Source organism: Pygocentrus nattereri, chromosome 11 (genome assembly GCF_015220715.1).
Source record: "Pygocentrus nattereri isolate fPygNat1 chromosome 11, fPygNat1.pri, whole genome shotgun sequence".
Taxonomy (NCBI): domain Eukaryota; kingdom Metazoa; phylum Chordata; class Actinopteri; order Characiformes; family Serrasalmidae; genus Pygocentrus; species Pygocentrus nattereri.
In genome coordinates, this window is record NC_051221.1 from 14759969 (window position 1) to 14785021 (window position 25053).

Here is a 25053-nt window from a genome sequence, read left to right on the forward strand (position 1 = left end):
AACTAGATGATAAAGTTGTGGCCACGACTTATTAAGGCATAGGAAAGAGATCCTAATGCGTGGCCATGACTTAGTAAGCCGCGATCTCATTCACATGCCTTACTAAGTCATGGCCACAACTTAATCATCTATTTCCCATGCCTTACTAAGTCGTGGCCACACATTAGGATCTAGTTCCCATGCGTTAATAAGCCGTGGCCACGCATTCTTTTTTATTTATACAGGACGTCACCAGCGGGGCTCCGTAAAAACAGGAACGTCTCCTGATTGATGCTCCATAAATGTGGGTCTTGAACTGCTCCTGCTTTTCTCCTTTTCTATTTCTGTCTTTCTTTATACACTCGTCCGTGTCACACTTCTTTTGCCTGTAATTATTTTGTCCTTTATATTAATATCTAATATAAATCACATGTAGTCACACCAGTTACCAGTTACCTCCCCTATTTACACTATGAGTGTTAAATGGGCTTTTATATCCTTTATATGAGCGCTGCAGTTACAGGTCCTGCATGTTTTTACAAAAAAACTAACAAAAGGAACAACTCCTCAACATACTACAGGGGAAGTCCATCAGTTTTTCAGAATTTCTGTATTACCTTATATATACCTATATATATTACCTTATATATTACCTATATATGTAACCACTGTCTCAGGGATCAGGCGAAGTATCTGTTGCCGTTTAACGTGGTAATTTATGTGATTTGGCTGTAAGAGGCGTTAAACTCTTCCTATCACTACCACTGTGGTCAATTCTGACTTGGTAAGAACGGAGCACTTCACGCGAGACCCCCCGGAATGACTTTGTTCACACCTTAATCGTTTAAACTGTAGTCATTTTGGAAAATCCAAACCAGTGAAATTCCCGAATAAGCCAGGACGTTGAAGACGCCCTGCAGAAAGAGAGAGCAGGAATCGGCGTTTACCCTGTTTGTCCAGCAGGGGGTAGTGAACGGTCTGTTCCTAGAGCAGCACAACGCCGCCGATGAATAGCCGGAGTGTGATGGGTGTGTGTGAGCTGGCCGCCCTCGGAGATAAACACGGATATTAATGAAGATTCGTCCTTAATTAGTTTAGTGTTCGCTGCGGTCAAGCCCAGCAGACACGGTAACCCTCCCCCGGCCGACCGCCGTCTCCCCGCGGCGCGGTAGGTGAGGGGACGCCGCTGGGAGCGTCGCAGTTCCTTGGCGCTGAGCTTTCGCCGCCCTGCGTCGACTCGGTGTGTGTAGCCAGGGTTTTTGTGGGGTAAGCTGGCTTTAAAGCTGTCGGCGTCGTGGTTAAATGTTGATGATTCCTCCCTGGTCGCTTTGCTTTGCTGGGTTAAAAAGCTCCGCTGTTCCTGCCGTGTGCAGTTTAACTGCCCGGGCGAGTTGACAGTTGGCTAGTTCTGCACAGCTAACAGCGAAGGCCATCTTAATGCTCCTGTTTACTGTGCCTGTCAGTGAAAAGCGTGGATAACGGTGAAAGAAGAGGCGCTTAACTTTATTATTTTACCAAAGAAAGGAGGTTAACACCATTTGTGGTGTGAATTGTGCATGTATGCTAAGATACGTTTAGCCAGCCCTTTCAGTTTCAGTTCCCAAAGCGTTTTATCGGGGACTACTTTGCCGTATAACACCCTCCGTGTAGCTGTCTCTCCACCATGAGTGGATTTAAAAGTACAAGGGAAAAGTTTATCTCAAACTGTCATGGCAGTGTCTTGGGCAGCAGGCAGTTTATTCAGAGCCATTTCGTGTAGTGATTGTTCGTGGTGTAGCTCGTTTGTAGAGGCTTGGCACTTTTCAGACGTCTGGTTCCTATCACCACCACTGGGAACAGTTCTGACTTGGCCTTGACCAGTTTCTCTAGAGAAGCGCACTTATTTCACATTAAACCACTCGGAATGACTTTGCTGTATACATCCTACTGAGAAATGTGGCAGAATCAGTGCCATTTGCCTTTACGTTTAAGAGTGTTTTAGTTACTGTAAGCAGTACAAGTTAGGCTGATGCTGTGAACCGACACATTTTAACCCTTTATAAAGTGATTTTATAAAATTGTATAGAAATCGTTTTTTTGCAGGCGCAAAGGCTCACAGAAGAAATGTTTCTCAATTCATATTGACAAGACTTGGTTAGTCAGCCGTCCAGTGGAGTGTGGGCTGTTGTATAGTACCCATTATTACTGAAGGATATTTATTGTGGAGAATGAAATCTTGGTCATGAGCTTTGGGTAATGACCGAGAGAACGAGATCGCGAATACAAGCGGCCGAAATGAGTTTCCTCCGCAGGGTGTCTGGACTGTCCCTTAGAGATAGGCTGAGAAGTTCGGTCATCCGGGAGGGACTCGGAGTAGAGCCGTTGCTTCTTCACGTCGAGAGGAGCCAGTTGAGGTGGTTCGGGCATCTGGTTAGGATGCCTCCTGGACGCCTCCCTCGGGAGGTGTCACAGGCAAGTCCACCCGGGAGGAGACCCCGGGGAAGACCCAGGACACACTGGCGTGACTATATCGCCCAGTTGGCCTGGGAGCGCCTCGGAATCCCTCCCAGGGAGCTAGTGGAAGTGGCTGGGGAAAGGGAGGTCTGGGCCTCATTACTTAGGATGCTGCCCCCGCAACCCGAACCCCGGAAAAGTGGAAAATGATGGATGGATGGAAATCCTCCAGGACTACCAACATGTATATTATGTAAACTACTAGGTGTCCCACTTTGCTTTCTCTGAATACACATAAGAAGCAAACTCAGGCCCTCCAGCAAAAGGAACCATAGCATTTCTCTCTGATAAGACTAAGAGGACGGGGGCCTTAGGGACTGAGTTTTAGAGAAAAACACGAAGGACTCTCTTCCTTAATATGTTACGTGTTTAAGTCGGAAGCAAAGAGTGTGGGTTGTTGGTAGGTTGTCATGTCATGAATTGTTTTCAATGTAATTCTTTTTCCAGTTCTAGACTGAAACGACGTTTTAGGCAAGATGAGTCCGACTCAGTGGGATCTCCCTCCAGAGCTGTGCTGCAGGCCCATGGCCTTTGTGGCTCTCACTGGCCTGGATGTGGTCTACAACGCAGTGCACAGAGCCATATGGGATGCTTTCTGTGCCAACAGGAGGGCAGACAGGGTGCCCATTTCCTTCAAAGTCCTACCAGGAGACCATGAGTACCCAAAGTGCAGAACTAAGGTAAGAGCGACGGTTCAGTCTACAAGAGGTCAACTTCTTTTTGACAAAACATGAATACTGTCCACACTTTTTAAAAAGCAGTTTTTGGCCCTCCTACTTACAGAATTAGCAGGAATTCTTGCTTGGTCAGCAAACCTTAAGCTTAGTGTAGTCTAACCCTGGATTTTCTGTTTCACGATAGCGGATCACTCAGGGATAGCGGGAATTTTTGACCATTCTTCCAGAAGTGCTTTTGTGAGGTCAGACACTGATGTTGGACGAAACGGCCTGGCTCGCAGTCTCCGCTCTAATTCTCGGCCATGGAAACTAATTCCATGAAGCTCTCTGCGCTGTTCTTGAGCTAATCTGAAGGCCACATGAAGTTTGGAGGTCTGTAGTGGTTGACTCTGCAGAAAGTTGGTGACCTCTGCGCTCTATACGCCTCAGAATTCACTGAGCTCCCGAGAGCGACCCATTCTTTCAATAATGTTTGTAGAAGCCGTCTGCAGGCCTAGGTGCTTGGTTTTATACACCTGTGGCCATGGAAATGATTGTACACCTGAATTCAGTTATTTGGATGGGTGACTAAATACTTTTAGAAATATAGTGTAGTTCGTAGTGCCAATGATTTTATTCATTTTCACTTTTTCACCTGTAAGCAGTGTCTTCATCTTGGCTCATTCTGTTTATGGGCCTGCTCTCATTTTGTCTTTGAGGTGTTCTGTTTGTTGCACGGAAATTATAGGTTGAAGAAAATGATATATGTAACAATGAACAGTGAAAATAAAAAATTTGCCAGTATTTCTTGGTTTTAGTTTGGCTTGGTTACTAGTGGTGAAATAGACCTTAGTTTGAATTTTGTTTAATGTTTTGGCGCGAACATATGCCTGCACCTTTATTTTGTTATTGCTGTGATTTCTCTCTTGCATTTAATAAGAACAAGGAAAAAAAAACCCAGAACGCCTGTAACTAATGGATCTCCGTCCGTTTTAGGTTATGCCGTTCCATACTCCAACCTAGGCTGTTGGATATTTTGTTTTTGCACGTTGGTTGAACCATTTTACATCTGACCATAGGACTTTTATCTTCAATATGTCGTTTTCCTGTCCAACATGTTGTTGCTGTTGGTCTAAAGACTCTCAGTGTTATTTATTTATGTATGTATTTATTTATTTATTTATTCCTTTTTAAATTTTTTACATGCTTACCAAAATCCACCAGGGTCACAAAACATTGCTAATTTGCTAACAGTGGTTCTCACTAGTGACTTTGCTGTAGGTCATGAGTGCTCTCATGTTCTTCCAGAGAACCTCCTATGAGTGGTACATTCCCAAAGGCATCCTAAAGACAGGCTGGATGAATAAACATCTGAACTTGGTGCCTGCTCTGGTGGTGCTGTTCTATGAGCTGGACTGGGACGATGCCCAGTGGAAGGAGAAGCAGTCGGAGTGTGCCACCAAAGTGGAGATAGTCAGGTAGCTATGACTGATGTTTCCCAGATCCCTTTACCTCATATGAGCTGTCTCTGAAGTTTACCTCAAACCAGAGCAGTCTCCAAATTGGGTCTGTTCGTTTGATTTCTATGACGTGCAGTATGTTTGCATTTTACACATGAAAGCAATGACAGTATTTATATTGTGATGAAATATGCCACAATATACTTTTCACGTCATATAATAGCCATTTGTATGTTAAGAATAACTACATGTGTTATATAAAGACAGATTTAGGCTAATTAGAGAGCCTGTAAACAACAACAATCCATGTATAGTAACTTTATAAACTGCATAGTAACAAGTAGCTGCTTAGATGTAGGCTTGTTATGTTATTTATCATTATTGCCTCCTGGACCACCTTCTAGCTTTGTTATGGTCACAGAATTAAAAACATAGGTTAGTTATTAAGCCTTATTATAATGTGATATGACTTTTAGTGCTGAAATAAAAAAAAAGTTAACACAGGCTTTTCAGGGAACACACACACACACACACACACACATATATATATGTATATATATATATATATGTGTGTGTGTGTGTGTGTGTGTGTGTGTATATATATATATATGTATGTATGTGTGTGTGTGTGTGTGTCTGTGTATATGTATGTATCTGAAATGCTTATAAAAAATATGAAATGATGCTTTGTAGACTAATAACTGGTTTTGTGATGTGTAACATCTTATTGGATTTTGCACAGAACAAGTCTGCAAGGAAGAAACACCAAGGTTGCTGTTGTTTTAATCCAGAAGAAGACCCCCCTCCCCCCAGGTAAGGATAAATACTCCCAGTGAGTTATTATGTAAATGATGAGCAGTTGTCACAGCGTGTTTGTGCACTGACAGGTGAGGATGTGGTGGCGTCGGAGAGGGCTGCCGCTCTGTGTAGTGCCTGTGATCTCTCTGGGAAATCCTTGTTTGTCCTCCCCCATACGGATCATCTTGTAGGATACATCATCAGGTCAGATCTCAGCCACCCTCCTCACTGCACACACAAGGAATCACCTTGCTTCTCTGGAGCTTGTTTTGATACACCCTAACACTTTAAACTTACTATGTAGGACAGTAGTTCAGTGGAAATCACAATTACAATTTTTCTCCTTTCCCTTGACCTAAATGTGGTCAGTCAACCAAAATTGGTTTTGTCCTGGAGCTGTAAGGCGTATCTAGCTAAGAAATAATGGAAGCTTCTACTGCACCAGCTAGCACTGTGCAAACTCCATACCTCTGACGTTGCATGCTGGCCTTAAACTGTGTTTTTTAATATTATTTTTAATATTATTAAGTAGTTCTAAATATGTTTGTTTTGTGCTTTTTGACACTAGATAGGTGTTATCTGTAAAAAAAAAAAGAACGGAATGTCAATGTCAGAAACTACATAGGTTTATTTGAGGTTGTTGGCCTGACTGATTAATTAAATCTTAAATTACTGAGAATATTTCAGGCACTGAATGTTCACCAGGACATGTAGGCTGATTCTCTCTCTCATTCTCTCTCTCTCATTCTCTGTCTCTCTCTGTAGGTTGGAGAATGCATTTTATGAGCATGCTCAAACTTATTACTATAATGAGATAAGGAGAGTGAAATCTCACAAAGAGTTCCTGAATAAAACTACACATCAGGTAATACTGTGTTTATAGCTCTTATAGCCATTGCAGACGGTAAACTTAGTTTATCTAGCACAGTAGTTCTCCCTTTGTAGATAGTGAGTTCCACTGCACTTGCATTTTAATATTCCGGCATAGAACAAGTAATTATGGAACATGAGACAGAGAGAAACTTTGTAAATCCCAGGAAATGTTTTGGGTATACAATCTAAATGAAGTCTCTCCAGGGAGACTCAACCTTGAAGTAGGTTGTACAGTTTTCTTTTGAAAGCACTGAGTTATCTTGTTCTTGTGAATTAGCACCCCTGAGCCACAAGGGGGCCCTGTAAGTGTATATGTAATACAGTTTGTGTCAGTCATGTTGGCAGAGAAGTGTATTAGGAGAATGTCACTGATGGCCTGTTTTAATTTTCTTTTTTTGTTTACATGTTATTTTATCTACTTTACTGTAGTAGCCTACTTACATAAATATAATGGTTCTTCAAGGTTCTTTGGTAAAGAAAAAGGTTCTATATAGATGGAGAATGTGCTGTTGATGGTTCTGTATTGCACCAAAAGTGGTTCTTAAATTATGATGTTAGGCTTGTTTCAATAGGAGAGCCCTTTCTGGTGCTATGTAAAATAACTTCATCAATCTGAAGAACGCTTTCATGATGCAGAGAGCCCTTTAATCATGCAAGGGGTCCTCTGAGTATTCGTGGCTCTAAATAGAACCATTTTGTTCACTAAAGGAACCTTGAACCATCATTTTTAAGAGGGTATTCAGTAGTTGTTAGTATATTCTGTCCCCCATTTATATCGTTAGTTCTTGATGTAGCGTGTTTACATTGTCTTTATTACACCTTTTCCTGATCGATATTGCATGAATATTGTTTTTTTATATTTTTCCGTACAACATAATATGCCTGGCAAGATGGGGACTCCCTGTTAGGATCTTGCTTAGGGCCCCTAAGTGTACAGAAATGCCTTTTATTACTGAATCGTCCTCCCATTCGGAGGAACGGAAGCATGTTCCAAAACGAGTCTGCTAAATAAAGACAGAAATACTAGTCATAACGCCGCTCACATTGACAGTGAAGTTATAACATGTACTTCTGTGGTAAAGATGGTGTTGCGCCAGTAAGTTAAGTGTGGTAAATGTGTTCATTATGACGTTGTGATTGCACAAAGTGTCTGAGGATTTTTGTCTGATTGTGCTTCAGCTGCTGTTCGTCAGACATCAGTTTAAGACTGGTTTCTTCAGCGAGCTCAAGCAGGACACACAGAATGCCCTCAAGTACGTTTCTGCAGTTTTCTTTTTAATCCATCTTTAGTTAACTACACTCATGGAAATCAGACACTAGATATCGTTTATTTGATTTCCAGTTAAAACAGCCACTGAATAAAAGTTCAGTAGCTGGAAAAAAACAGAAAACATAATTAACAGGAAATTACACAGAAGGACAAAGCCCTGCTGGTGACATATGAATCAAAATACTGCATGGGAATGAGATAATTAAGTGGTGGCCACCACTTAGTAAGGCATGGGAACAAGATCATGCCTTACTAAGTCATGGCCACGCATTAGGGTCTTGTTCCCACAGCTTACCAAGTCGTAGCCATGGCTTGATTATCTTGTTTCCATGCCTTAATAAGCTGTGGCTATGCATTATTTTTTATTTATACATGATGTCACCAGCGGGGCTCTGTAGCCTCAACAACTAAATATATCTGTATTTACTGTGAACCCTCTGTTGCCTTTATTATTAGCTTCCATTCTTTTCAGCAGACTTGCTTTCACTTTGTCAAAGAAATCTACAGTGATATTTTTCCACACCTCCACAGTTCAGTCTTGGAACCTGGCTGCTTTTTTCTGCCTCTTATGATCAAAGCAATCCGACACCCATTCAATGATGTTGAGGTCTGGTTCCAGCTTGTGCTGAAAGTGACACCTTTTGCCCCCTTTGTAAATTTTATTATTTATTTTTCTTCAAATCCTTCTGCACAGACACTATAGGACTGCCTACAGTCTGGTCCATGAGCTCCGAGCCCATGAAACCAACATGCTTGAGATCAAGACTTTGGCGGGGTTTATCAACTACAAGGTGTGTGTTTGCACTTTAATATATTGTTGTTCTTGTGACTTGCCCCCGCACCACACAGGAAGGTCATGCTTCCTGTTTCAAACCTCACTCTCAGAGTCTCTCACTCCACTCTCAGATCTGCAGGCTGTGCTTCCAGCACAACACCCCTCTGGATGCTATTGCCCAGTTCAGGAAGCACATCGATCTGTGTAAGAAGAAGATTGGCAGTGCCGAGTTGGCCTTTGAGCACACCGCCTGGATGTCGAAACAGTAGGAGCGACTTTGTTAACATGTTTATTTTATTGGTGATGTTTATTTTGATAAACCTTTAGGATGTGTATGTGGCCCCACACTTCACTCTTATTTCTAGCAAAATGTTAGTATTTGCTGAATAATGAGTCTTAAGGTTAATAACTAAACGATAACCTAGGATTCAAGAGGCTCATGAGGACATGAATCGGCAAGAGCAATTATGCATCCTATATTTCTGTAGAGGTAAAGTTCATAGAAATTTAATACTAGTAGAAATTTAATATTAGTAGAAATCAATACTGATATATTGATATAATTTCGATTTCAATCAATATAAGTACTGTGTCAAAACCTCACTGGACCTATGGAGCCGAAAATAAAGTAAATAAGTGTCTACCTATAAACACACTGAAGTATTGCCATATGCAAAAGTTTAAGCAAGTTTAACTTATTGGGGGGAACATTTCCAGAAAATGGGGCCTGTGCAAAAGTTCTAGCATGTTTTATATTTTTTATTTTTTCCCAATATTTTTAAACACAAGTAAACAGAAATTGTGCACTAACATTTGCAGTTCACTCAGAAAATCATCACAACGTGTCATTTGATGGGAGTGTTCAAACTTTTGCATGTGGCTTTTTATAGAAGTGAAAAGTAAATGATGTACCAAATATATTAATGCCGTTCTTTGTTGGTGTGTGATTCAGTGACTAATCAGCTCGCCCACCGCACAAATACAAATTAGCGTCGTTGTGGGCAGGACTTTTTTTCAGCAATATGAATTTGGTTGGATGATTCAGTAGAATTTGATGGTAAATGTGTGGAAACTGATTGTCAGGAGAAAAAAGAAAAATTCTGCTGGTCTCTGAAGTACGACTGATTACAAGTTATTCAATTTAAAGCATCGGGAAAAACAGAAACCCTATATTACACAGAAACCGCTACAGCTAAATAGATAAATTTTTTAGCCTTTAGTGTGTCCACTCTTTCACTTTGAGTTTTGCAGTGAGATCTGCTGGGATATTTTTCCCACACCTTGGCATCTTCTACACAGTTCAGTCTTGGAAGTCAGTTGCATTTCCTGCTTCAAGTAATGCCAGACACATTAAATGATGTTAAGGTCTGGACTCTTGGATGAACAGTCCATTGTTTCACTATCAGTCTTACTTATAACATTGGAAGGTTTTGTTGAAGTTGCTTTTACTCAGTCACAGTGAATAGGCATGACCTTGCAAACTGTGTAGTGTTTCCGTTAGACTCTGTTCGGTATCACAGCTGTGAATTTTGTGTCTGTCAGTCTTTGTGTAGCATTTTCATTGCTCAACTGGCTGTGTGTTTCCATTTCACCCACAACCTTAAATTCTCTCTCTCTCTCTCTCTCTCTCTCTCTCTCTCTCTCTCTCTCTCTCTCTCTCTCTCTCTCGGCAGGTTTCAGTCATTTGGTGATCTGTTTGATGAGGCCATCAAACTGGGCCTCACAGCGATTCAGACGCAAAATCCTGGCTTTTATTACCAGCAGGCTGCCTGCTATGCCCAGGAGCGCAAACAGCAAGCAGGCCAGCTCTGCAGCCATGAGGTGAGGCTAACTACAGTCAAACAAAAGTCTGTTTTCACAATTATGTTGTTTTCTAGCCTGAACCGGACTTTTTTATGTTTGGTTCAATTGGTTTCACATTACAATGGTTAAAACTGTACTAAATTACACATGTAGGAGTTCTTTATTTGGTCACAATTGCATTTCACATTGGAGCCAAATAACAAACGTCTTTAACTTTTACTAGCCTATTATAGTATAAAATACAGATCTCTCCTTCATTGATATTCTTGCTGTAAATGTATTACCCTATTCCTGCTTTGTGTTAAAACAGAGACGTTTAACATGCATGAATCACATTCAAAGTAATAAAGATAAACTTTACTTGATCTTCCCAATTGAATGGTTTATCAGTTTGAATTTAACCATGCAGGATGTTTATGCTTGACCAAAAATAGGTTCAGCAGTCCTTGTGCCAAAATGAAAAGCATATTATGCTATTTTTTAAATATCTTATCTGCTGTTATTAGCAGCAGCCCATGCTGCAAGAACAATATGAGCGTCAAGTCAAATGTTAAACAGGCAGGTTATGTGGACAGCACAGCACTGACATGCCATTAGAGGAAGAGAAAAACATCCTTTGGTGCAGGCCCTCGTAAAAATGCCCTGCCACCAGCAGAATGTTTAACCAGGGTTCACTTGGAACTACAGTTGAGTGTTCACACCTGTGAAAACAAACTGAACTAAAGGAAAAGTTTGATTGGTCCAAAACAAATAGTATGTGTGAAAGTCCTTAACAGCTATCTGTTCAACAAACTTCTGGAATACAATTTCAGAATTGTTAACCGTGGTGGAACCAGACATCTGAAACGTTTAAACCATTCATGAAATGCTTGCAGATAAGCTTCCTGATACCTGAGGCATTGTTCTATGATTGTCTCGAGATAAGACTTTGGTCTGAAGGGTTTTTATTATGCAAAGAAAACATTTTTTCATATTTACTAGTATTTTACTGTTGTCAACATTGCATTTAAAAACTCAGAAGACGTGCAGTTTTACTGGTCGTTTTGGATGCTTAATAAAATAACTATATTTTCTTTGTAACCCCATGACCCCGGTTTCTATCAACACCCCTGTAAAGAAATCTGAACCGGTGCAATGAGCCATTTCATGTCAAGTCACTCTGAATTTGTTTACATCTCAAGGATTGAATTGTTGTAAAATCAATGATATTTATGTTTTAAAGTGGTTTATATCACAGTAATAAAGCATTCAGAGTTCTTCCTAGTTAAGCAACACAATTATCACCATGAAAACCTTGAACTTGAAAGCTAGCTTAAAGCTGTAGTGAGTGAACCAAGTCATTTTGTATGACCAGTATTTTACATGAAGACAACTTTTTGCATCTCATACGAAGGTTTCATGATTGTTGATCACTTGGTAGCATGTTAGTTGAATTATGCAGTAAAGAGTATCAATGTTCCTGTGTGTGGTTTCCTAATATTCAGATTGCTTTATTCTCCAGTAATATGAGTTTATGTTGACTTCTTTTGTAGCCAAATGTGAGTTATCCCACACCAGACCCTTTGGAGACGGCCACAGGAGCGCTTGACTTCTATGGGCAGAGAGCATGGAGACAAGGCCACCAGAGTGAGTGGTGCAGTCACCTCTCTCCTCACACATTTACTTGGATTATAACCATACTCCCAACATAATCTGGGTGCATCTTGAAGGCTGTGATGTCACAACCATGAACACGTTTACACATGCCTAGTCCGGCAGCTGAACAGTTCAAGCTGTATTGCTTTTTGCACAAGGCACAGTACAGGACAACGAGTCAGACTGTTACAGTGAGGGGAAAATAAATGTTGAAAAATTAACGTATGGAAATGACTTACAGTACAAAATGATAAATAACAAGAAATGAATATCATGATTTAATTAATTATTTTGCTTTTGTGTTTGAATAGAGCACACTGATGATGAGAGGCTCTGAGGTCTAATTCACAAGGTTAAACTTTGTTTCACAAACTTTGTCTCGGTACTCAGTCCTGACCTCTTTTTGTATTCTTGCAGGTATTGATCCACCCGACCCAGAGAAGGAGAAACAGGGCATCCTTGCTCTCCAGCTGAAGGAGAAAGATGTGCTGCATTCGGTCAGCCAGTTTACCTTTTCACCTTTTAAGCTCTTCTGTGACTGCTGCTTAATGGCCTGCCTTTGGAAGCCACCAAGCATTTTATATTTAGAGCATTTTATATTTAAAGAATAGGTGCATAAGGAGTTAAAATAGTCACTTATAGTCAGTAGTTGTGCTCATACCTCTGTATTTATGTGTGTATGTGTGCGTGCTTGTTCTCGCCTGCAGGAGCTGATCATTGCATTACTCAGCAATGCTGTGGCGCAGTTCAAGAAGTACAAGTGTCCTCGTATGAAGAGCCATCTAAGTGAGTGTCATTATTTAAAAAAGAACGAACCCATTCGTCACAATGAAAACGCTAGGAACTGCTCATTGTTTCTATAATAAACAATTTTCTATGTACATTTCAGAAAACACTGAATTATCTTTTCACATATCCTTTACCATCTATGTTTACAGTGGTTCAGATGGGAGAAGAGTACTACCATGCCAAGGACTACACCAAAGCTTTAAAGTGAGCCGTGTTTTGTAATACCTTCAGAAAGTCAGATTTGTGCTGTTAATATGGTTGTATGTCATTTTCGAGTATAATCCAGTAATGCCCTTTGTAAAACAAATGCCTGCTAATGAAACCTTAAATTGGCCTGCTGGTGGTGTTAGTGAAGATACTTTTGTGTGTCTGCTTTCCTGGCAGATTGTTGGACTACGTGATGTGTGACTATCGGACTGAGCGCTGGTGGACTCTCCTCACCTCCATTTTGTGTACAGCTCTGAAGTGCTCTTACCTGATGGGCCACGTCAAAGACTACATAACCTACTCTATGGAGCTGGTAGGCAGAGGTACTAAATCCTTCATACTTCAGTCTTCCTTCAGTCATCAAACCAAGCATATTGCATGTCCATATGACGTGCAGATCAAATGGACATGGCATGATGCCACTTTTTCTTTCTCACATTAGTCCTGTCATTGAGAGATTGAGTTCAATCCCTGGTGATGCCACAGCCATCCTTGGCTGGGTGCATAAATATCTTCTTTCTCTCTTTCACCACTCATCAGTCTGCATGGTGCTGGCCAAACGTGGAGTGACATAACAGAACTGATTGGCAGCGCCATGTGATAGTGGTGGAGACCTAAGTAGCAGTATTTTACAGATACCCACTAAAAACACAGGTTGTCGATATCAGCCAATATCAGTCAGGCTCTGGTTTGAAATCAGCTAGTCTCCTTTGCTGGAAATGTCCTGGCTGTACAGGAGAGTAATGTCCTACTGTGTATGTGTTCTCAGCCTCTACTCTGCGTGAGGATCAGAAGTCCAGAATTGAGAAGAATCTGATCAGAGTGCTCATGGTAAGTAAAACTGTAGATACAGTGTACGATTATATCCTATATCCTAGAATTAAAAATCAGGTAATACGCTATGAGAAATCTGTTACAGACTTAGTCTCAACAGTTCAGCCTGGCTCTCGTACAGACTGTACCGTTTGCTTACATTACAAAGTGATTGACTGGTTGCTCTAAACCAGTTACTGCTAGCTCTTTCTAGGTCATTCTTATTAAGCTGCCCCAGATAATGGCTGTTAATATTAAATCATGTCACCGTAATCATTAACAACGTTCATTCAGGTAACTTAGTAGATCAGTTGAATTTCTGTTTGGGACAACAAGAAGTTAAATTATTCATTGCTCTGTTTTAAAGTTTATTGGAATTTTTCCACAAATCCTCATTTTTACAATTTGTTTACATATGTTTATTCACTTTTAGCTGTTCAGTCCCTCAATTGTAATGTTTTTCTTAAAAAGAAGGAAGTGAAGTGAAACAGCTGAATGTTTTGTGGCACAAGTGAAAAGAAAAAACCTCAGTGGCTGTCAGTGCGTTGTGGTAATGAGAGCGAAATACTGTGCTTTGTCTGTAAAGTACAGTTGTCAGTTGTATGTTGATGTTCTGAGGGAAAAGAAGTTAACACATCTGCTATCTTCTCTTTAAAATACTCTTTAAAAAAGTGAATGAAGTTAGAAAATGATACTAAAAATCTATTTAAATTCAAATGAATCTTTAAGGTATAATTTTAATTATTCAACAAGGCATCATTGTTTTTATAAATCCAAAAAAAAAACCAATGGGCATCATTTGTCGTTCTTAAGAGGAAATTTCTTCTTAAAACCCACTTATGCAAAGATTCTAACATTCACCAATGTTTTCTTACTTGGGTTTTGTTCTTGGGTAAGAAGTGAATCTACACACAGCAACAATTCTGCAGTTTAAAAACGTATAATGAATCTGCTGGAGACTTTTTCTTTGGACCTTTGTTAAGAAAAAATTTAGGAAGATATTGGTGAATGAGGCCCACTAAGGTTTTAGTCAATTTTAATGGCAGGCTTATAGTTTTAGCCATGTTTTGTAAAAATAACCCTCACACTAAAAAGAGAATTTCACTGAAGCTAAAGGACAGTTGTAAAAACATTAACACCTTAATTCCGAATAGAATGAGGTTCCAGAGGCCGAGCCGGACTGTGACCCGGGGTCTGTAAAGGCAGCTCAGGTGTTGTGGAGTGACCGCATTTCTCTGGCAGGCAGTAACGAGTTCACCGTCGAGGTGCAGGACTACGTGCCCTTCAGTGAGTACAGACAGAGACACGGGGGTATCTACACCGAACATGGAGGGTATATCATAGGCATTGTTAGTGGAGCTGTTCCCTGTATTTGAGCGGTGGTTTTGTATGCGTTTCAGTTCAATGCAAGGCCAAGTTCCTGTCTCCCAGTTTCCATGTGGATGAGCCCGTTCAGCTGCATGTTTACCTGAGAGCTGACTGCCCCCACCCCGTTCGCTTCGCCAAGCTGTGTGTCAGCCTCAGCAACCAGGTATAGTCTTGCAGGCCAGTCTTCTGCCTATCATTGGTCAGCCCAGCACATTGCGTGAAACTGCCTACGTTGACAGGAACAGTCCACCTGACTGGCCATCAAGTGGTCTATATGGTTCCAAGAATATAAAGTTTTTATAAAGTACCTCTCGTGTTAATTCAGTCTGTTGCATTTGACCTTTAGGATTATAACCAGTACTGCCTGGTGGAGGAGGCATGCAAGGGGAAGGACATTCTGGAAGCTTCCTCTCAGGAGAACATGTGTCTGGTGCCTGGCAAGACCCGGAAATATTGCTTCAAATTTGTAGCCAAGACTGAGGATGTTGGCCGAAAGATAGAGGTACAAAAATTCAATGCCAATTTCTGTGATGTTTTACTTTCTGTAAACATTATTAAAGTTTTAAAACATACCATTCATTACCTACTTCATATAATCTGTGTTATGAGAACCAACTCATTTACATACAGTCTCTCCGCAAATTGGTATCCCTTGGTAAAAGGGATGGGCAGTCATGGGCTGGAGGTTAGGGATCCAGCCTCGTGACCGGAAGGTCGCCGGTTCGATCCCCAGAGCAGACAGCACATGACTGAGCACCTAACTGCTCCCCGGGCTGCGGATTGGGCTGCCCACCGCTCCGGGCAAGTGTGCTCACTGCCCCCTATTGTGTGTGTGTGTGTGTGTGTGTGTGTGTGTGTGTGTGTGTGTGTGTGTGTGCTCGTGTGTATGTGGTGTTTAACTTCACGGATGGGTTAAATGCGGAGGTGAAATTTCCCCATTGTGGGACTAATAAGGGTCACTTAATCTTAATCTTAAAAATGAGTAAAACAGTTTAAAAGAAATTTACCTGAAAAAAAAAAAAATATCCAACCACTAACTAAAGTAAATTTATTCTGAGATTTAAAAAAAAATCCCTCATCAAGATTATTTTTTAACTACATGTGCCACAATTATTGGCATTCCTGCATTTAATACTTTGTACAACCTTCCTTTGCACGTAAAACAGTACTTATGGCTTATATGGTTTTCTGTTTCATTTTCATATACTGCAAGCCTAATTCATCAGTTTGGTTTATTGTGTCTGTGTGTGGTTTTCAGATCACCCATGTGGACCTGATGCTGGGCAGTGAGAATGGCCGCTGTGTCTATCTGAACTGGAGGGGTGGTGGCGGTGATGCTGCTTCTGCTCAAGAGGCGCTGCAGGCATCACGTTCCTTTAAGAGGAGAACTCGTCTCCCGGAGCATCAGGTTGACTGGGACGCAGTTTCCATCCAGGCCGGCACCATGTGGGTTACTCATTAAACTTCCTAAATGGAATTTTTAAAAATTCTGCATTATACATTTGTTGAGATGTCAAAAAGTAATTCAGAGTAGTTTGATGTGAAATGCCCCATTGTGGTCAAAACTTATAAACTCTGATTTCTTTACATTAGCGGTAATAGGAATCAGGGCTCTTGGTGCCTGCATTAAAAACGGGGGGGTGTTGCTCACAACGCCTTGCATGTACCTGTTTGCTCTGAATGTATTTACAAAATAAATTTAAAGCCAAAACGTGATCTCAAAACTATTGCAAAACTGTCTCGGGCAGCATATTTGTAACCATTTCATGTAATGGCTTTCTGTCAGGGAGCTTTTTAGAAACATTAAACTCTTGAGACCTCTGGTTTCTAAAAGCATCCATCATTATCAATTCTGACTTGTTAAGCATTTCACAGCAAACCCCTCTGAATGACTTGGTTAAACCATGGCACTATAACTATGTATCAGTAAATCTTGTGCAGTGTTTAAAAGTCCTGCTGCTCACCTTTTGACCTAACTAGATTTTTTTTTTCTGTGGACAGGATCATATCTCGAGTGCCCCGAATCTCTGTGCAGCTGCAGCACGAGCCACCAGCCCTGACCAATGAGATGTACTGCATAACTGTCATTGTCCAATCAGCAGAGGACACAGTGGCCAAAGACGTCAGTCTCACTGCTGGTCTCAAACCAGGTACACACAGGTTCAGTAATATAAACAATACTGTGCAAATGTCATTTATTTATTTATTTCCATTGTTAGTAAAAGGTTGGACCCCCTTTTGCCTTCAGAACTGCCTTAATTCTTCGTGGCTTACTTTCAACAAGGTGATGGAAACATTCCTCAGAGATTTTGGTTGGTTATTTGAGTTACTGTTGCCTTTCCTCTGACCTCTCACATCAACAAGGCATTTTCGTCCACACAACTGACCGCTCACTGGATATTTTCTCTTTTGGACCGTTCTCTGTAAACCCTAGAGATGGCTGTGTGTGAAAATCCCAGTAGATTAGCAGTTTCTGAAATACTTAGACCAGCCCGTCTGGCACCAATAACCACACCACGTTCAAAGTCACTTAAATCCCCTTTCTTCCCCGTTCTGATGCTCAGTCTGCACTTCAGCAAGTTGTCTTGACCACCTCTACATGCCTAAATGCAGCGAGTTGCGGCCGTGTGATTGGCTGATTTAGCTATTTGTGTTAACAAGCAATTGTACCTAATAAAGTGGCCGGTGAGTGTACATGTAACAGAAAACAGAATTCTCAACAAACGCTCTGAATATAATATCAAAATCTTCAGTATTTAGTTTGTCCGATCTACCTTAATTTCAGCTTCTGTTTTCAGGAGACTGCATGGGTATTTTTCAACACCTCCAAAGTTCAGTCTTAGAAGTTGGTTGTCGTTTCTGCTTCTTACCATCCAAGTAATCCCAAACACATTTAGTGATGTTGAGGTCTGGATTCTGGGATCTTATATAGAATCTCCTCAGAAATATCTCCTGGTGAAAAACTGCTTAATGGCTATAGTCTCTGATGTTTGCTGTGTACAGAAATGCCTTACAGAGCAGTGCACTCAATCGTGTGCCCATGTGTTTATGCTTTTAGGTCAAGATGCAAATCTCACGCAAACAACCCACGTCACACTGAATAGCACAGAGGTGTGTGATGATGCTCATCCTGCTCTACTCACTGATATTTCCATTGGAGACTTACAGCCAGGACAGAAGGTACAAACATGCATTCAGATTGTTCGTTCTGATGTCATCCTGAATATAAATTCATCATCTACCATAAGGCATTTAAATTTGAGTTAAGTGATGCAAAAGAGAACGAACACAGGCACGTTATCAGTAGCCGCTTCAGTGTTTAGTTTATACAGTATAACTATTCTTGAAATATGTTTTTATATGTAGAAGATAAAAAGGCCTTCATATTTCAGAAAATTGGTTATATTTCAAGAAATGTTTTTATGTTAACTTTTAATGTTTAACTCTTAAAAATTAATTCTACAAACTCCCTGTCTTTTCCCTGTCTCTCAGTCCTGTCATTGTCCATCCAAGGGGGCCGGTCTTTTAGCTTAAAGCAAAAGACTCCCAGAATTCCAGCCAAAGTTCTCAGGGTATTCAGAGTTCTCTCCCCACTTCAGTCATACAGTCTCTTTATTAATCAAAGTATAGTTGATCAGACAAGACCTATTTGGCATCGGACATTTGTTGTTTCTTCTGTTTTGCGCTGGAATTACGAAATTATTGTGGCAACAAGTTAATGTGATAACAAGTAATTGAAGCTTATAGTCCACCAGTTAGCATTATACAAAACTTGTGAAATATATACAAATCACTGGTGTCAGACTTTGCTGAGTTGTTAAGTAATCTCAAATAAACACGCGTATGTGGTTTCTAACACTGCATGATGTGTAAAAGTCTACGACAATGGATAAATTATGCAATTTGATGAGAAAAGTGATCAAAAATCAAATGACATGGTACACATGTTTGTGCTTTGGGTCACAGATTGAGAAGAAGCTGTACATTCGCTGTGTCAGCACTGGGTCCAGAATCTTCCTGTTTCACGTCTCTTACGCCATGAGTACCACAGTGGAAGGCAAAGAGATCACATGCAGGTGTCACAAGGTAAGCCCTCGTTCATCTACGACTTGCATTATATCTGCGCTTTTTTTTTTTTTTAAACAAGTTTTGACCCTGTATGGGGTCTCTGATTTCCTCTTCAATGTTTAGGATGAAACAGTCACCATAGAGACGGTTATTCCATTTGAAGTGGCAGTCAAGTTGGTGTCCACCAAGGTATCCGCTTCCCTCCTCAGTTACGTTTGCATTAATAAACTGTATTGTTGCTTTAGGAATACATTGACAATTTAGTAATTGCAGAATGCATTGCTTAATATAGTTTTTTTTTTTTTGTTTGTTTGTTTGTTTTTTCCCCCCCAAATAGAGGCTAATAGTGCTAAATGTTAAGTGTTCTTTTATCATTTAAAAGTGACTTGTTTCTGATACTGTACTGTTTGATCTTATTTGTATTAATTCTATACAATAATTATTTTGGAAACTTATGTTTAGTGCTGTGAATGAGTCTGAATTCTCTGTATTACTGCACTGTGTGTGCTTGTAGTTTGAGCATCTGGACCGCGTGTATGTGGACGTGCCCTTCTTGCTGATGATGGATATTTTGAGTGCGTCTCCGTGGCCCGTACATCTGGTCAGCAGTGACCTGCAGTTAACCTCCAACATGGCTGCTGTTGATCAGCCGCAGAGTCAGGTGGAAGGAGGTGAAAGAACAACATCGACACTCAGCGCCTACTGCTTCCACCTCTGCATCACACATGACTTGAAGATAAAAATTACAATTAAAATTAGAGACACTCATTTTAATATTTATATAAACGTACGACAATCAATAAACCTAACAATCAACGGATAGTGGTCAATATAAACAGATCATGAAGCACTTTCCCACTGCAGTTAGCTGTATATGTGTTTGTTTAGGAAAAGTAGGATAAGGAGACTCCTCTGGTGGAAAGTATAATTGATGCAGAATAAATATGCATGACGTGGTCTTAGACCGATGCCTCTGACTCATTCGGTTTTAAGAGGAAACTTTTTTTTTTTCCTTTTGAAGTGAGACCTCTGCCCCCTTTAGCATACTGCTTCAAAAATAATTAGTTATATTTTCTTGATAAAAACAAAAAAAATTGGTGTATGTAGTTGTACTGACTAGTAAGATTTAGTGGTATATATTAGCTAGAGGCATCATTATCAGTGCTCAGTAATTTGACTGGAATCTGTAAAGAGTTTAAAGCTTGAGATTAGTCTGTATGCAAGTTACAACCACACTTCATGTGTTGTATCATGTGCGCTCATCAGTTGCACTTATCAATTAAATATGAATTGTTATTGCTTTGTTTTTTATCACATCTTTGACTACTACTATTATTATTTTTATTATTATTACTGATGTTGTTTTTTTTGTTGTTATTATTACATGGATTACATATCATTTATATAAACAAAATGTACCGGTTTCACAAAATAGATGTTTCTGTTTTACTGTGATTGTTTTTTTTGTCATAGCTTATTATAATTAATTATAATCATCAAGCCATAAATAAAAAAAAAATGTGAATGTAATTTAATCTGATACATGTACAGCTCACTGTGGTGTGTGTGTATGTGTGTGTGTGTGTAATCTCTGGTACTAATTGCTCTTGTAGTGTGATTTTGCATTAAAACCTGTAGTATTTAGCAGTAGGCATTGCGTTAGGTAACTGTGCTGTGTTTATGGTGCTATGTTTGCAGTGGTGCTGCAGACGGGCGAGTGTGCAAGTGAGTGTTTCAGTCTGAAATGCCCTCCAGTTCAGAACGGCACCAGCACAGTGGCAGCAGGACAGTACCTTATCTCATGGAAGAGGTCTGAACAACACTCGTTTTTTTCCGCTGTATTCAGTCCTGATGCATTTTAACCCTTAGTGCCTTTTCTCTCCCTGCTGTCACTATAGATTGCTCTCTGTGTACCGTTTACCTGCTCCTGCACCTGGATTCCACTCACATGGGGTTTCCTAATTAGGTGCATATAATGAGGTTACGTCAGGTATCCGCTTTTCTAAGACTGTTTTTCTTTGCCTCTTTGCTAGAAAATCAACATGCACTGAGACTCCAGTGGTTAAGACAACGGTCATCCTCCCTCATGTTATTGTAGAGACTATTCCTCTGTATGTCCATGCAGGTGAGTCATTTCTGTCCATCATTTTAATCCTTTACCAAGTTATCATTGATGTATTTTTTTTTATTATTATTATTATTATTATTATTATTATTATTGTTAGGGCTATAAACAGTAATAATTAACTAAAGGAATGTGAAACTGTAATTAACCACAATCTTATTTTATGTAGTTAACATAAAACACTTATTACATACATAGGCTTGTGTTTTAAAGGGTTAACTACATAAAATGAGATTAATTGTGGTTAATTCCTTCAGTTATTTATTACTGTTTATAACCCTAATAATAATAAAAAAATTAATGCAAACTGGCTCAGCTTTTCATAAGTTGTAGACTCATGTAATAAAGCAGTAATAGGCTGTGCATTACTGTGGTTTTATCATGGGGAAGTGTGTTCTTAGGCACAATGGTAAGCTCATATTTAAAAATGGGCTCCTGCACCACGGTGGTGCTTAATATAGCTAAAAAAAAATAGTCAGCATCAGAGTCAACAATTAAGCCATTAACAGCACATGAATTTTTTTTGTGTGGCTCAGTAAAACAGAACTCAGTTGTTGGTCATAGATGTGCGTATATTGTATATTTTGCAGTGGTTTTGAATGCGGCTCAGCCAAGCTGTCCATTAAAATAATAAATAAAACTTTAAACCTGCTGATGGGCACTGACCATTTAAGGAGTTTGGCTTACGTGCACAAATTTGACCATAAAGAATTTTTTCCCAATTTAAAAAGCAATACATTTTGATACAAGGAACAAAATTAACAATCACAATGTATTCAATGCTTTCATGTAATGTAGGAGTCACTTAGCATTATGCGCAGGACATCATGCAGCTGGGCTCAACAGCTTTTTGTCCATTGTAAACAATGTGAGCATTTAGTGAAGTATATGCATTCAGACCTAGCAGAGTCGAGACTTTGTCCAACACTACTGAATGTATTTTGTGTTGCGTGTACTGAACTCCACTACTAATCACATTGTCCTTCTCTTGATGTGTGTCGGTTGTTCCAGAGTTGCCCTCGTTCGGCCGTGTGCGCGAGTCTCTCCCTGTGTGGTATCACATTGAGAACCGAACTGGGGTGGTTCAGGACGTCGATGTGTCTGTGGAGCCTAGCGATGCCTTCATGTTCTCCGGACTCAAACAGGTTAGTGTTCCAGGTTAGAACTAGGGCTCGATTGATATATTGGTCGACAATTCACAGTTAACTGCTGGCAGTCATATCAGATTTAATTTTTCGTTAGATTTAGTAATGATTAAATCAGATTAATTCACTATATTAAATTATGTCCGTCATCAGAATGTTTAGCTCCTTATAATCGATATCATTTTAAATAATTCTGGCCGTTATACAACAGTATCTCTGTTCTGCTGGTCACTGTTAAGACTAGATGGAGAAATAGAAAATCACAGCACTATGTATTGCTGTTCACTGCAATAAAATGATTTTGGCCTTTGATAGGCTTATGCACATTAGTAATTAGGGAGCGAATGTACTCACATTATGCCCAGCTGCCTTGTACCGTGACCCAGTACAATAGTTCCCCCCGGCCGGCGCACGCTTATGTTATCACAGTGCCACATTTTGTGGTGAAGGAAAGTGGGACTTGAACAATTGACATCGTGTTTGAGTTCCGTGCTCAGGCATGGCGAGCGATCACACTATATGCGTACTGTGTCCGAGGCCAACTGAACCGTGCTTTAGTCTGTCTCTTCGACTGCAATCACATAGTCAAACAAACTGGACTTTGGGGGTCAAATGTGCTCGGGTCTGGCACAGGTCGCCTAGTGAGAGTGCACCGTAAGTCCATTTGAAAGTGGCACTTGATTTTAAACACAGTTGACATGTTCATTTATTAATATTATTATTCTAATTAAGCATTCATAATATAATGCTTAATTAGAATAATATCATGGCATTTAAAGAAACAATTCTGTTTTTCTGTTAAATGATCAAATTATATTGCCTTTTACAAACCTAAATTAAGAAATGCTCAATGATTCCATTAATATCATGCTTCACTCATAAATATGTCAGAGTACGGAAGTAAATGATTTCTGATTTCTCATTTTTGCCGACTTTAAAGCTGCATTACGCAAGTTTTTTTTTGCTAAAAATAAAAGAAGTAGAATAAAGTAAAATAAAGACATTTAAACATGTGTATGCGCTGCTGCATATCACCCTGTTAAGCCTGAAATAAGAAGTTTTTTGAAATCTCTGTGAAAAGTCTTTCAACACACTCATAATCATCAGATTCATCCACTTGGGGAAGGGGTCTGAAGACCAGTCCACAATGCAAAATGTTGTTCCACACGTTTCATGCAGTGACACATTTTCACCAAAGAGGTCTCCAAATCCCCACATTTCTTATGTACTGCATCTTTAAAGTAAGCCCCACACAGGAATACTGCTTTTAGTAGACTGAAGACTCTGAAACACGTGCGCCACCACTAAAGGATCCATTATGTACATTGAAAGAAAGCCAGTCCATTTCTTCATTCAAGTACAATATGCTTGACATGGCAACCAGCTGAAAAGTGAGCTGAGGTGTAGCTATAAACTCCAGCTTGTGTGTGTATTTCCTGTATGTGCAGGTGCGGATGAGGATCCTGCCGGGTGCAGAGCAGGAGATGGTGTATAATTTCTATCCCCTGATGGCCGGCTATCAGAACCTGCCCCTGCTCAACATCAACCTGCTGCGCTTCCCCAATGTCTCCAGCCAACTGCTGCGCCGCTTCCTCCCCACACGCATCTTTATCAAGGTTGGCTCTTCATCAGCATTCAAGGCTTTCTTGTCTGCAGTCATGTCATGAATTATGCACATAACTGATAGAAAGTTTGGTATCACTAATTAAGTAATATAAATACACTACTGTTGAGAAGTTTGGAAACACTTGTCATTTTAATAGTTGCTGTTGTTTTATTCAGTAATAGCATATGCAATGAATGTTAAAATATATAAGTTAGACACCGGAGGGTATTTTAAGATGTTAAATAAATAACATCTGGACCACTCTGACAGTAATATTTCTATACGCTTGAGCAGGATGTTTTTTAAGATGTTAAATAGATTTTTTTTTTATACATGTCTAATTTTTCTAGTGTCAACATTTTTTTAAATAAACAAACTTTGGTAAAGATGCTTTTAATTTTTAGTCAAGAAACAGGCATTTATTTTTACTTGTCGACACTTCTTTCCTTTAAAGCTCCTTCTTTCCTTTTCTTCGAGTTGTGGCTTCGCTTGGTGTGGGTCTTCAATATGTATGATCCCATTCATATGTGGATTTTGATTGGCAATCATATAATGAATTATGCACATTATCGTAAATGGGGAAAAATCACCAGAAAGGTGTTAAGGTACCGAGGCACCCACAATTTTGCGTACTAGATATAGATAGATACACTACTGCTCTACGATAAGGTTTCATATGACTTGTGGAAAATTAATGGTAATAAAGAAGACAGTATTTCAGCATCAAGACTTTAATTAGTATTCAGAAAGCGTCATATTTCAAAATTTGGTTAAATTTTATGGCAGAATTTTATAAACTGCTGTGAATAGTTTTTTCATTTGATATCATTTGTTTTTCCCACACTTGAAATATTGAACAAGACCAAAAACACCTTCTGGTGTTTACTTTGTAATATATCAGGCTGTACCATACATGTTTTGGGCTGTAGTGTATGTAAACTCCATAAATAAATATGGAAAATGCGGAGAGGCCTCTGAATGTTATCACCTGTTTGTAAAGCACTTTTGATACCATATGTATTAAAGTGATATTTTTTTAAAAGTGATATTTTTTATTATTATTATTATTATTATTATTATGCTATACATAGTTTTCAGACATTTTCCAAACGTAGCATCAATAGGGTTTTAGTCTGTGCTTGCTGGGTGTCTTCTTGAATTGGTTTTGATCTACTGAACAACTGAAAAGA

General features: G+C 39.7%; 1 protein-coding gene across 2 annotated transcripts in view; it reads left to right on the plus strand.

Annotated features, from left to right (window-relative positions):
• The first annotated feature begins 1013 nt into the window (after positions 1-1013).
• Positions 1014-25053, plus strand: part of trappc11 (trafficking protein particle complex 11) — a 24973-nt gene continuing 933 nt past the window's right edge. The window contains exons 1-29 of one of the 2 annotated variants that reach the window (XM_037542857.1): positions 1014-1245; positions 2920-3152; positions 4437-4606; positions 5331-5401; positions 5476-5590; positions 6152-6251; positions 7439-7512; positions 8224-8320; positions 8436-8569; positions 9978-10125; positions 11640-11733; positions 12160-12239; positions 12450-12528; positions 12681-12735; positions 12916-13061; positions 13508-13569; positions 14706-14838; positions 14952-15082; positions 15266-15421; positions 16178-16365; positions 16921-17069; positions 17978-18099; positions 18886-19005; positions 19111-19176; positions 19502-19658; positions 20686-20797; positions 21021-21112; positions 22124-22257; positions 23706-23873. In XM_037542857.1, coding sequence (XP_037398754.1) covers positions 2949-3152; positions 4437-4606; positions 5331-5401; positions 5476-5590; positions 6152-6251; positions 7439-7512; positions 8224-8320; positions 8436-8569; positions 9978-10125; positions 11640-11733; positions 12160-12239; positions 12450-12528; positions 12681-12735; positions 12916-13061; positions 13508-13569; positions 14706-14838; positions 14952-15082; positions 15266-15421; positions 16178-16365; positions 16921-17069; positions 17978-18099; positions 18886-19005; positions 19111-19176; positions 19502-19658; positions 20686-20797; positions 21021-21112; positions 22124-22257; positions 23706-23873 — 3357 coding nt within the window. In that variant the 5' untranslated portion in view covers positions 1014-1245; positions 2920-2948. The remainder of the gene's footprint in view (positions 1246-2919; positions 3153-4436; positions 4607-5330; positions 5402-5475; positions 5591-6151; positions 6252-7438; positions 7513-8223; positions 8321-8435; positions 8570-9977; positions 10126-11639; positions 11734-12159; positions 12240-12449; positions 12529-12680; positions 12736-12915; positions 13062-13507; positions 13570-14705; positions 14839-14951; positions 15083-15265; positions 15422-16177; positions 16366-16920; positions 17070-17977; positions 18100-18885; positions 19006-19110; positions 19177-19501; positions 19659-20685; positions 20798-21020; positions 21113-22123; positions 22258-23705; positions 23874-25053) is intronic. The other variant, XM_037542856.1, reaches the window with a different exon arrangement.